This window comes from Strongylocentrotus purpuratus, unplaced genomic scaffold (genome assembly GCF_000002235.5).
Source record: "Strongylocentrotus purpuratus isolate Spur 01 unplaced genomic scaffold, Spur_5.0 spur5_scaffold_10, whole genome shotgun sequence".
Lineage (NCBI taxonomy): Eukaryota > Metazoa > Echinodermata > Echinoidea > Camarodonta > Strongylocentrotidae > Strongylocentrotus > Strongylocentrotus purpuratus.
The window spans coordinates 6965063-6978499 of NW_022145595.1; the positions used below are offsets into that span (position 1 = coordinate 6965063).

Sequence of the window (13437 nt, forward strand, 5' to 3'; positions counted from 1 at the left end):
ATGCACAAACTGCATTATTTTCACAGACGATTTACTTATCAATAAGTGTGCGCGTAGCATTGCAATCACATTTGTATTATACACTAATGAGAGACTCAATACTTTTGAACAATGTTATTCGCACCTCTTTCTACACATATTGTGATCAACGTGAGACATTGGTATAGAACTGCCTGCAGTTAGGACGCACTTGTTACGTAGACTCAGGATATTGGTACAATCTACTATACATCACTGATCACTTCATATAGTTTGTGCTTTCATTAACTGACTGTTGGCTTTAAGTACACATTAGCTGATCACACTTTTAAGCTTCATTGGACAACGGATATATTATGTGTAGAATAAGATCATTTTTGTAATAAGCCCAAAAATCCTATATTCGTACCAATGGCTGAGAAGACTGAGAAAGAGAAACCTACAAGCTCTTCAGAGAACCTGACGTGTCCATTATGTCTTGATATCTTCGACGAGGCAACCATCCTGACTTCATGCGGACACACCTTCTGTCGGAAGTGTCTCAAGAACTATGACTTGTCCCATCAGGATCTCGATCACATGATCTGTCCTCTCTGCAGAGAGGTCACCAAGTTGTCGGCGAACCGTGTCGATGATTTCCTCACCAATGTGACTGTCAACGGACTCGTAGAAGATTACCACGTCGAATGTGGAGGGATGAATGCTGTCCTTCAGATGCGTCCAAAATGCTCTGCGTGCAAACGTCAAGAAGAGGCTGTGTCATTCTGCAAAACCTGCAACAGCTACTTGTGTGAGCAGTGTCTGATCTGTCATCAGGGTTTGTCCTTGATGTTTGAGACCCATGAGATTGTATCCATACAGGATATCATCAACGGGAAGGTCAGCATTAGTCATCTATCCGAGAAGTGCTACATCCACAAACAAGAGAACAAAGATATGTTTTGTGAGGATTGTAAGGTCCACGTCTGTTTCAAGTGCGTGATCGTCGGTCATCAAATTCACAAAATCAAGAATCAGGCTGACTTTGAGCAGGAGTTACGGCTTAAGGTAAACATGGTTTCATTTAGGCAGGGACTTGGGATACTTTAAGGTAACGTAGGTACAAGTGCTCTGAAATGTAAATTTCGCTCATTACGCTCCTCGAATATTACTAGCTGGACCCGGTGTTTTATTATTGTAAACCCCTTTCTACAATATAGGCACCACAAGCATGGCATCAGATACACCCCCCACTTGACAAGAAATATTTTGCAGCAAAAGCCCTGTCAACAGATGAGTTCTCTAAAATGCAGAATTTAAACATTCCAAAACCTCAAGTTACTCAGCTGTTGGTCGCTAACCTGCTCTACAAATTATAGAAAGAATTGCAATCATAATACTTTAGACAGCATGTCTCTATTATTTTGAGGAAGCAAAAGCTGGGGGCATATTATTACCCCTCTCGGGGGTTGAGGCAACTCGTCTCTGCCCCCTTCCGCTCATATTTCCAAATATCTTTACAAACAAATGTGGATTTGTTATTTCTGCCTCCCAAGCCAGACAAACAAATTTGACATTAATAATTTTGCAAAGCAATAGACGTTCTAAACAACAAAATGTAACCATTCCATATTTCAAAATTCTCTCTTGGTCGCTACAATCCATCGCACTTTAATAGATGTACCCATGCAGGCGCGTACGCAGGGGGGGGGGGGGTTAAACCCCCCCCCCCTTTGATTTTTTTTTTATGTGTGTAGGTTGGAGGAAACCCCCCCCCCCCTTTGGTATGTTTTCCTTCCCCCCCCCCCCCCCCCCGCCGCTTATTCAGCGGCGGGCTGAGTCGTTGCGAAATTTTTGGCCCGATTTCAAAATGTTAAACCACCCCCCCCCCTTGAAAAAATCCTGCGTACACCACTGGATGTACCCTTTCTGATCTGTACAGAAGAAGAAAAAAACATTGGGGAGAAGGCATATGATAATTTGATATTATAGCTAGAAAAGCTTTCTTAAAGTCCTCTGAAATACGGTTTCAAATTTCCAAAACGCTATCTTTTTACTCTCGGTCGTTAGACTTCGTCGCAATTTAATAGTCGGAAGGTTTCTTATCATTGTACAAACCCTGTCTACTGCATTTGAGCTTGAAACGGATAGGGTGCGAAGTACAAAGCTTCTCTCTAGTAAACAACAATGAGACAACAATGTTGACACCCCTTTGAGAAAACATGAAGCTCTTTCATGTTGCTCGCTTTTTGATCACTGATATGCAAATCATTTTTTTGAAGTAGGCTGGGATTTTCCGATGTGTTTCAAGCTATACTTGATTACACTTTTCAATTTCACATAAGCATTATCGAGTTATATATGAACTTTGGTATTACAGAAACTCTTTAATATGAGGTATCTTATGTCTTATGGAAATAATAACTTTGAATATTTTAAATATGCTTCTGTGCCTTAAAACATATGCTTAAGAGATCTACATTCCAATACTACCACCAAAAAAAGGGAGGAATACTATGTGTTTTTCTTTTGTTGATGTTGTTGAAACTTAAATGCATTATTCTTTGCAAATATCAAGAAAGGAGAAAAGGTGTTTGTTGCGGAGAAGGGGGTGTATAAAGGCGTTAGTAAACGTGGCTACATTTCATAGCTAAATGTTCTTTTCACTTCTCTGTTTTTTGTTTTGTTTAGGTGAACGACCTTGTCCAGCGATGTGCCACTAAGAAATCAGAACTGGAGAAGAACATTCAAAATGTGGAAGTACAACGCCATGAAGTATACATTGCCGTGCAGAAACTTCTGGACGATGTCAGTCAAGCCTACAGCATCAAGGCTAAAGAGCTTGAAGAAAATCATCGAAATCTCATCGAGCAAATCAATGCACTAAAGCGGGGTTTCGAGGACGACCTCGACGTCTTGAAATCCAAGGATCGACAGAAAATCAAGAGTATTTGTAGTTCAAAAACACTGGTAGCTAATGATAGACTGGGTCGTCTTGACACAGACAGTCTGTCAGCTCATACTTTGCTCTGTGAGGAGCTGGATGCCATGCTAAAGGAGGCTACTGATCACACTTCTGCGACAGCCATTACGAAGAAAGCACAGGAGAAGAAGTTCAAGCCTGCAGATGATATTCGTCTTGACCTCGGGAGCATCTCAGAATCAGATACCAAGTTGCAAGTCATTCAGTGTGTAGACCTACGGGGAACGATGTATGGAATGACCAAGTACTCTGATGATAGTGTGGCTATTGGATATTGGGATACACTAGATATCATTGATTCAGCTGGTGAAAAGCACCAGTATGCAAACATACTAAGGTATATGACGTTTTATGATCTTGTGTTTCAACGAGACAGGTCGTTATGCATATCGACGGGTCTCACAGAAGCACACATATATTCTCATAATGGATCCAGGAAATTAACCATCCACTTGAAAAGCAATAGCTGTGGTCTTACACTTAACAGTAGTCCATCAGATGAAATTCTCATCGCTCGCAATGAGAAGAAAGTCTACATCTATGACCCGACTGGATCAACTCTCAAGCACACTGTTCCAACAAAGCACAACAAGACGAGCCAGGTATCTGCTACCAGGTCGGGTTTGATCGTCACGAGTTCATGTAACATCAAGCCAAGCGTGGTGATGGTGTATGACAGGGATGGGAATGCTGGTAAGTCTCTACAAGCTCCATACGATGCCTACCTGTATGCTGCCCTGGATGAGCAGGACAGGGTGTATGTAGCGAGTGTTGAACAAGAGAATGGTAACGTGGGGATCAGGCTCTATGACCTTGATGGTTTGAACCTGAAGGAGAGAGTTGAGTTCAATGTACTTAATCTAGAGCTTGATTATACTTGGTGTTACTTGGTTTCCCTCTCTCCAGACATGCTCGCCTTTGCTTGTCACAATAAGTTGTATTTTATCAAAGTATCACTGTAATCCATCTCACACTCTATATTACCATTATTTGAAGTGTGTATACCTCTCTGCTCCATATCTACAACAAGGGCCTATGTTTCATATTCTATGTTTATTGTGTGATAATTAATTAACCGAATGGGAAGATGGTCATTCTCTCCAGAGATTTTAATTACCTGAATACAGCTGTCATTATCCAATAACATGAACATTCCCTCTATCGAAATAGTATGTAACAAATAGGTAAATTATGCATATACTTTTTTAACAAAAGATCGGTACTGCAAAATCAAAGAATAACAACAAATACAGGCATTCTAATAAATTTGAATTTAAGAGGTTCCTACCTCTTGAGAAGCAATAAATAGATGCAAGTGATATGGTAACAAACATGTGTATTTTTATAAATGTAATGCTTCCTGGGAGAAGTTTCAATTATTAAATATATTTGTGGCATTCCACCCAGTAAATAAGATCGATTGATCGATCTTATTTACTGGGTGGAATGCCACAAATATATTTAATAATTGAAACTTCTCCCAGGAAGCATTACATTTATAAAAGTTACTGTCCTATGGCGGGCTAATGAATATTAATGAGTCAGAATTAATCAGGAGAGCTTAGGTATTTGTTTCTAGTTCATCGTGACTGTGCCATGGACCAGTGATGGCCTGGTGGTAGAGTCGCTGCCCGGCAAGCAGTAGATGGCAGGTTCAAATCCCGCTGGTTCCAAGATTTTTTTCTGACTTGTGTTTTTTCAATACAGGTCGATCAATCGACCTTATTGATACAGATCGATCAATCGATCTTATTTACTGGGTGGAATGCCACAAATATATTTAATAATTGAAACTTCTCCCAGGAAGCATTACATTTATAAAAGTTACTGTCCTATGGCGGGCTAATGAATATTAATGAGTCAGAATTAATCAGGAGAGCTTAGGTATTTGTTTCTAGTTCATCGTGACTGTGCCATGGACCAGTGATGGCCTGGTGGTAGAGTCGCTGCCCGGCAAGCAGTAGATGGCAGGTTCAAATCCCGCTGGTTCCAAGATTTTTTCTGACTTGTGTTTTTTCAATACAGGTCGATCAATCGACCTTATTGATACAGATCGATCAATCGATCTTATTTACTGGGTGGAATGCCACAAATATATTTAATAATTGAAACTTCTCCCAGGAAGCATTACATTTATAAAAGTTACTGTCCTATGGCGGGCTAATGAATATTAATGAGTCAGAATTAATCAGGAGAGCTTAGGTATTTGTTTCTAGTTCATCGTGACTGTGCCATGGACCAGTGATGGCCTGGTGGTAGAGTCGCTGCCCGGCAAGCAGTAGATGGCAGGTTCAAATCCCGCTGGTTCCAAGATTTTTTCTGACTTGTGTTTTTTCAATACAGGTCGATCAATCGACCTTATTGATACAGATCGATCAATCGATCTTATTTACTGGGTGGAATGCCACAAATATATTTAATAATTGAAACTTCTCCCAGGAAGCATTACATTTATAAAAGTTACTGTCCTATGGCGGGCTAATGAATATTAATGAGTCAGAATTAATCAGGAGAGCTTAGGTATTTGTTTCTAGTTCATCGTGACTGTGCCATGGACCAGTGATGGCCTGGTGGTAGAGTCGCTGCCCGGCAAGCAGTAGATGGCAGGTTCAAATCCCGCTGGTTCCAAGATTTTTTCTGACTTGTGTTTTTTCAATACAGGTCGATCAATCGACCTTATTGATACAGATCGATCAATCGATCTTATTTACTGGGTGGAATGCCACAAATATATTTAATAATTGAAACATGTGTATGTTTAACTTGAAAATTGATAACAAATATTGATAACTTCTTATGAGTATTATTTCTCTTGTGTCGTTTTTCTCATGTATTTTAACGTTTATTTTGTTTGCACTGATATTTTGTGATTGTTACTGTTATTATTGTGTAACTTTGAAAGAAGAAGATATGAAGAAATAATTAATACTAACTTTGTTAATATGACCCATTGTTAATAAGTTTTTCAGTTTTCATGGTCATCCTGTCAAGTTATTATTATATTTTGTTATTATTTTGTGATATCATTTTACTCTATGTATGTATGTTACATTGAACTTGACTAATACATCATATCAAATTCTAATAAGAAGCCTTAAAGGATCATGGTGAAAATATTGCTACATTCCATTACAAATTCCTTTGTATTCACTTCGTTCCCTGTCTGAAAATTCAGTAAATTGAATGCTGTGGGAACTGATGGTATGAAAAATTAGTTTACTATATTGTTGAGAAGAACAATGTTTTTTAACAAATATTAGGCTTCGCTTAACAGTCGGAAGTTGTGTTGCTTGATTAAGCATTTTAAGTAAATGAAGAATATTACGACATCTTTGCAAAAGTTACTGTTGGTAATTTTACCTTGCATATTTTATCTGTATTTGGTAGTTGTATTTTCCATTTTATCTACCGCTTAAATTGATTTGAATTCAGTTTAACTAAATTTGATTCAATTTAATTATATCTAAACAGACTATCGATTTGTGACATTTAATTTGAAATATCTCATTTTAAACTTAGTAACGGTAGAAAGAGAATAGGGTAAGATAGCATTATGTTTATCATATGATAAGTTGGAGAAAAAAACTCATCCTCTTCTAAGATAATTTTTTCCCAGTGTTTGTGTCATGGTAATGTACCTTCAACTGCCTCCTGACAAAGTTTGGTGCATGGGTTTTCAATGCGGTGACCCAATGTGATCGACTTGGATGCCCTTCTCTAGGGCTCTCGGGAACAAACTCCAAGGGCATTCCCGACACTGACATTTTTTTTTCGTGAAATGCATGGATGGTCTAAGTCTTACCTTGTTTGGTCAATTCTTATGACTTTTTTGGATAGACTTCTGGTCTCTGTACTGTTTTGTTCAAAGTTTTGTAAATATATGATTAACCAAGTCTAAAAGTTCACATTTTGTATTTTAAATGAATTGTTGTCTCTTTTTATTTAGAACTAGATAGTTTGTATACGCTGTAGAGGGAGCTTATTACATGTTTTTTGCTGTTAGTAAGTACAAGGAATTGTTGATGGACACAGGATATTGCTGTAAGATTACTGTACTCGCTGATATCGCCATCTGTAATATATTCCTTCGTTATTGCTACAAGCATAAGCAAATTAAAATAACAAGAGCAGCATATTTTCAGATTATGAAATGATCGACTGCCTGAGTTGTTCATTGTTACTGAGTTGATAATTGCACATATCATAGACTTTCGTAATATTCAGGGGTTTATAGGAAAGTGAACGAGAGGCAAAGATAGAGAAAAGGAGACACGGAGATTAAGAGATTTGTTTCTTTAAAAGAAAACTAGAATATAATAATAAAATAAATGTATACCCTACAAATCTAGCCTATAATTACATGTACATTATTTTGTTGTATGCACACGGTTTGTTGATTGACACTGGAAGAGTCCTTTAATTGTTGACAGAGAAAGAGGAAGAGAAAGAAAGAAATAGAACTGAAAACAGGAAAATAGTGGAGAATGAAGCGGTGAAAATGAGTGTAGTTACCGTCGTTTACTCTTCCAATTATAGTAATGGAAGCACATGAAACGTCTTGCTCTATTGTCCAGGATTCTACTAAAGTGGATCTCCAACATAATGTATCCATCACTTAAAGCCTAAATATGTCGCCTATAGATTTAAAGACAAATGATTACCGTCAATAAGTTCAAAGGTGCATGCTTATACGCTCTGTTGGAAAACCCTCTTCTATTCATAGGATGCACAAACTGCATGATATTGACAGTCAATCGACTCAAGTGTGATTCTACCATTGTAACCACATTGGTATTCAACTTCACACTTGGAAAGAGAATGATTGTGTGTGTGAGTGCCTCAGTTGAGATGTCTAATTTCAATTCGAGCATCAAAATAAAGTTTTGAGAACCAATATAATTGAAGTACTATGTTATCATTAGAAAACACATTTTTTTTCTCGCCTGTACAATATTTTGCTACTTACCATTTAAGGTGCTTTTAACAATTTCTCTAAACTTTTGTCTGTTTTTTTAAAGCTCCTGATTTACGATTAGTATGTGTGTTTTTTCTTTTTTAAATACGTGCTTTACTATGAAATAGTTTTCATTAAAATCATACTTAAAAGTTCATGATGATTAACATTTTATACATAGGCCTACACCAGAATGCGATAGTTCTTACAACATCCACTTCTCTGCCATTTTTTATTCTAAGGTAAACAAGAGATATCCACGCAAAAATCTACACAAATATGGCAACTTATTTGACATAATCAAGGACATTTTGATTAGTTCACATTTAATGAACACATGGACAATGTCCTATATTACCTAATACTGGGGGCAGTATCTGTCGTCTGCTAATCACCATTCGTAAAGATTGTTTTAAACAGATTATTTAACTCTCTTCAACGATGTTCCCTTGTATACGTCGAATGCCTTTTGAACACGGAAGACTAATATTTCAGTGCAATATGGCCTACATATTCTATTTGATATCACTTTTCTTGATATCAGCTCTTTGAGACAGACATGATTCACATCATCATTTGTTAGAAGCCTAATCTAAAATATTTTGTATACAATGTTTACAAAAGGAAGTGGAGAAATATTTTTTACAGGCGAATTTTGCATTGTAATAAGTGGCGCCAAGTAGGTTTTGATACGTCAAGAGAAATGTTGACAGTGAAAGAGAAAAGAATGAGAGACTGATGGAAGAAGATAAAGGAAGAATTGTGGATAAAGAAGGGGTGAAATGTAATTGTGGTTACCGTCCTTTACCCTTCCAAACAAAGTGATAACAGCAAATGAATCTAGGATTATAATAAATTGGATCTCCAAAACAATGTATCCACTACTAGAAACTAAACAAGTCGCCCTCTATAGATCAAAATGATGAATACCGCCACTTAAGTTCAAAGGTGAATACGCTGGACGCGCTCTCTGTGGGAAAACCCACTTCTATTCATAGGATGCACAAACTGCATTATTTTCACAGACGATTTACTTATCAATAAGTGTGCGCGTAGCATTGCAATCACATTTGTATTATACACTAATGAGAGACTCAATACTTTTGAACAATGTTATTCGCACCTCTTTCAACACATATTGTGATCAACGTGAGACATTGGTATAGAACTGCCTGCAGTTAGGACGCACTTGTTACGTAGACTCAGGATATTGGTACAATCTACTATACATCACTGATCACTTCATATAGTTTGTGCTTTCATTAACTGACTGTTGGCTTTAAGTACACATTAGCTGATCACACTTTTAAGCTTCATTGGACAACGGATATATTATGTGTAGAATAAGATCATTTTTGTAATAAGCCCAAAAATCCTATATTCGTACCAATGGCTGAGAAGACTGAGAAAGAGAAACCTACAAGCTCTTCAGAGAACCTGACGTGTCCATTATGTCTTGATATCTTCGACGAGGCAACCATCCTGACTTCATGCGGACACACCTTCTGTCGGAAGTGTCTCAAGAACTATGACTTGTCCCATCAGGATCTCGATCACATGATCTGTCCTCTCTGCAGAGAGGTCACCAAGTTGTCGGCGAACCGTGTCGATGATTTCCTCACCAATGTGACTGTCAACGGACTCGTAGAAGATTACCACGTCGAATGTGGAGGGATGAATGCTGTCCTTCAGATGCGTCCAAAATGCTCTGCGTGCAAACGTCAAGAAGAGGCTGTGTCATTCTGCAAAACCTGCAACAGCTACTTGTGTGAGCAGTGTCTGATCTGTCATCAGGGTTTGTCCTTGATGTTTGAGACCCATGAGATTGTATCCATACAGGATATCATCAACGGGAAGGTCAGCATTAGTCATCTATCCGAGAAGTGCTACATCCACAAACAAGAGAACAAAGATATGTTTTGTGAGGATTGTAAGGTCCACGTCTGTTTCAAGTGCGTGATCGTCGGTCATCAAATTCACAAAATCAAGAATCAGGCTGACTTTGAGCAGGAGTTACGGCTTAAGGTAAACATGGTTTCATTTAGGCAGGGACTTGGGATACTTTAAGGTAACGTAGGTACAAGTGCTCTGAAATGTAAATTTCGCTCATTACGCTCCTCGAATATTACTAGCTGGACCCGGTGTTTTATTATTGTAAACCCCTTTCTACAATATAGGCACCACAAGCATGGCATCAGATACACCCCCCACTTGACAAGAAATATTTTGCAGCAAAAGCCCTGTCAACAGATGAGTTCTCTAAAATGCAGAATTTAAACATTCCAAAACCTCAAGTTACTCAGCTGTTGGTCGCTAACCTGCTCTACAAATTATAGAAAGAATTGCAATCATAATACTTTAGACAGCATGTCTCTATTATTTTGAGGAAGCAAAAGCTGGGGGCATATTATTACCCCTCTCGGGGGTTGAGGCAACTCGTCTCTGCCCCCTTCCGCTCATATTTCCAAATATCTTTACAAACAAATGTGGATTTGTTATTTCTGCCTCCCAAGCCAGACAAACAAATTTGACATTAATAATTTTGCAAAGCAATAGACGTTCTAAACAACAAAATGTAACCATTCCATATTTCAAAATTCTCTCTTGGTCGCTACAATCCATCGCACTTTAATAGATGTACCCATGCAGGCGCGTACGCAGGGGGGGGGGGGTTAAACCCCCCCCCCCCTTTGATTTTTTTTTTATGTGTGTAGGTTGGAGGAAACCCCCCCCCCCCCTTTGGTATGTTTTCCTTCCCCCCCCCCCCCCGCCGCTTATTCAGCGGCGGGCTGAGTCGTTGCGAAATTTTTGGCCCGATTTCAAAATGTTAAACCACCCCCCCCCCCCCTTGAAAAAATCCTGCGTACACCACTGGATGTACCCTTTCTGATCTGTACAGAAGAAGAAAAAAACATTGGGGAGAAGGCATATGATAATTTGATATTATAGCTAGAAAAGCTTTCTTAAAGTCCTCTGAAATACGGTTTCAAATTTCCAAAACGCTATCTTTTTACTCTCGGTCGTTAGACTTCGTCGCAATTTAATAGTCGGAAGGTTTCTTATCATTGTACAAACCCTGTCTACTGCATTTGAGCTTGAAACGGATAGGGTGCGAAGTACAAAGCTTCTCTCTAGTAAACAACAATGAGACAACAATGTTGACACCCCTTTGAGAAAACATGAAGCTCTTTCATGTTGCTCGCTTTTTGATCACTGATATGCAAATCATTTTTTTGAAGTAGGCTGGGATTTTCCGATGTGTTTCAAGCTATACTTGATTACACTTTTCAATTTCACATAAGCATTATCGAGTTATATATGAACTTTGGTATTACAGAAACTCTTTAATATGAGGTATCTTATGTCTTATGGAAATAATAACTTTGAATATTTTAAATATGCTTCTGTGCCTTAAAACATATGCTTAAGAGATCTACATTCCAATACTACCACCAAAAAAAGGGAGGAATACTATGTGTTTTTCTTTTGTTGATGTTGTTGAAACTTAAATGCATTATTCTTTGCAAATATCAAGAAAGGAGAAAAGGTGTTTGTTGCGGAGAAGGGGGTGTATAAAGGCGTTAGTAAACGTGGCTACATTTCATAGCTAAATGTTCTTTTCACTTCTCTGTTTTTTGTTTTGTTTAGGTGAACGACCTTGTCCAGCGATGTGCCACTAAGAAATCAGAACTGGAGAAGAACATTCAAAATGTGGAAGTACAACGCCATGAAGTATACATTGCCGTGCAGAAACTTCTGGACGATGTCAGTCAAGCCTACAGCATCAAGGCTAAAGAGCTGGAAGAAAATCATCGAAATCTCATCGAGCAAATCAATGCAGTAAAGCGGGGTTTCGAGGACGACCTCAACGTCTTGAAATCCAAGGATCGACAGAAAATCAAGAGTATTTGTAGTTCAATAACACTGGTAGCTAATGACAGACTGGGTCGTCTTGAGACAGACAGTCTGTCTGCTCATACCTTGCTCTGTGAGGAGCTCGATGCCATGCTGAAGGAGGCTACTGATCACACTTCTGCGACAGCCATTACTAAGAAAGCACAGAAGAAGATGTTCAAGCCTGCAGTTGATACTCGTCTTGACCTCGGGAGCATCTTAGAATCAGATCCGAGGTTGCAAGTCATTCAGTGTGTAGATCTTGGGGTAATGATGTGGGGAATGACCCAGTACTCTGATGACAGTGTAGCTATCGGATATTCTGATAAACATGGTATAGATATAATTGATTCAGCTGGTAACAAGCACCAGTGTGCAAACATATCAAGTCAAATGAAGTGTCTTGATCTTGTATTTCAACAAGACAGGTCGTTATGCATTTGGCCGGGTGGCAACCAAGCACACATATATTCTCCCAATGGCTCCACGAAATCAACCATCCGCGTGAACCGCAGTGGCTTTCTCAGACTAAACAGAAGTCCATCAGATGAAATCCTTATCGCTACCAATGAGAATCAAGTCTCTATTTATGACCCGACTGGATCCACTCTCAAACACGCTGTTCCAACAAAACACAACAATACGAGGCAGGTATCTGGCACAAAGTCGGGTTTGATCGTCACGAGTTCATGTAATTACCCCGATCCAAGCTTGGTGACGGTCTATGACAGGGATGGGAATGCTGGTAAGTCTCTACAAGCTCCAAACGATATATACCTGTTTGCTGCCCTGGATGAGCAGGACAAGGTGTATGTAGCGAGTGTAGATCGTATGAAAGGTAACGTGGTGATCAGGCTCTATGACCTTGATGGTCTGAACCTGAAGGAGAGAGTTGAGTTCAATGCACTTACTTTGACGATTGGTTCTGATTGGTGTTACTTGGTTTCCCCCTCTCCAGACATACTCGCGTTTGCTAGTCACAATAAGTTGTATTTTATCAAAGTATCACTGTAATCCATCTCACATCCTATATAATACCATTATTTGTAGTGTGTATACCTCTCTGCTCCAGATCTATAAAAGGGGCCAATGTTTCATATTCTAATTTTTATTATGTAATAACTATAACCGAATGAGAAGATGTTCATTCTCTCAATAGATTTTCATTACCTGTATACAGTTGTCATTCTCCATTATCCAATAACATGAAAACTTCCCTCTATCGAAATAGTATGTAATAAATAAGTAAAATATGCATATACTTTTACGTTGGGTACTTGTTTTCTCTTGAATATCTAAACAAATGATCGGTAGTGCAAAATTAAAGAATAACAACATATACAGACATACTATTAATTTGAATTTAAGAGGTACCTACCCCTTGAAAGGCTGTAAATAGATGCAAGTGATAGCATAATATACTGTATGCATAACTTGAAAATTGATAAATTTTTAAAGCTTTTCAGTACTCATGGTCATCCTGTCAAATTATTATTATAATTTTGTTTTTATTTTGTGATATCATTTTACTCTACGTATGTATGTTACATTGATCTTGACTAATACATCATATCAAATTCTAATAAGAAGCCTTACAGGACCATGGTGAAAATATTGCTACATTTCATTGAAAATTCCTTCGTATTCA

The 13437-nt window shown here is 38.3% G+C and overlaps 2 protein-coding genes across 2 annotated transcripts; both read left to right on the plus strand.

Moving 5' to 3' along the window:
- The first annotated feature begins 182 nt into the window (after positions 1-182).
- LOC763812 (E3 ubiquitin-protein ligase TRIM71-like) lies at positions 183-3903 on the plus strand. Its single transcript, XM_030980074.1, has 2 exons — positions 183-1026; positions 2650-3903. The coding sequence occupies exons 1-2, from the start codon at positions 391-393 to the stop codon at positions 3901-3903; spliced, it is 1890 nt and encodes a 629-aa protein (XP_030835934.1). The 5' UTR covers positions 183-390.
- Positions 3904-9079: 5176 nt separating this feature from the next.
- LOC105441986 (tripartite motif-containing protein 45-like) lies at positions 9080-13047 on the plus strand. The gene is made up of 2 exons (XM_011673665.2): positions 9080-9920; positions 11544-13047. Exons 1-2 carry the CDS (start codon positions 9285-9287, stop codon positions 12801-12803), a joined length of 1896 nt encoding a protein of 631 aa, XP_011671967.2. The 5' UTR covers positions 9080-9284; the 3' UTR covers positions 12804-13047.
- Positions 13048-13437: the final 390 nt, after the last annotated feature.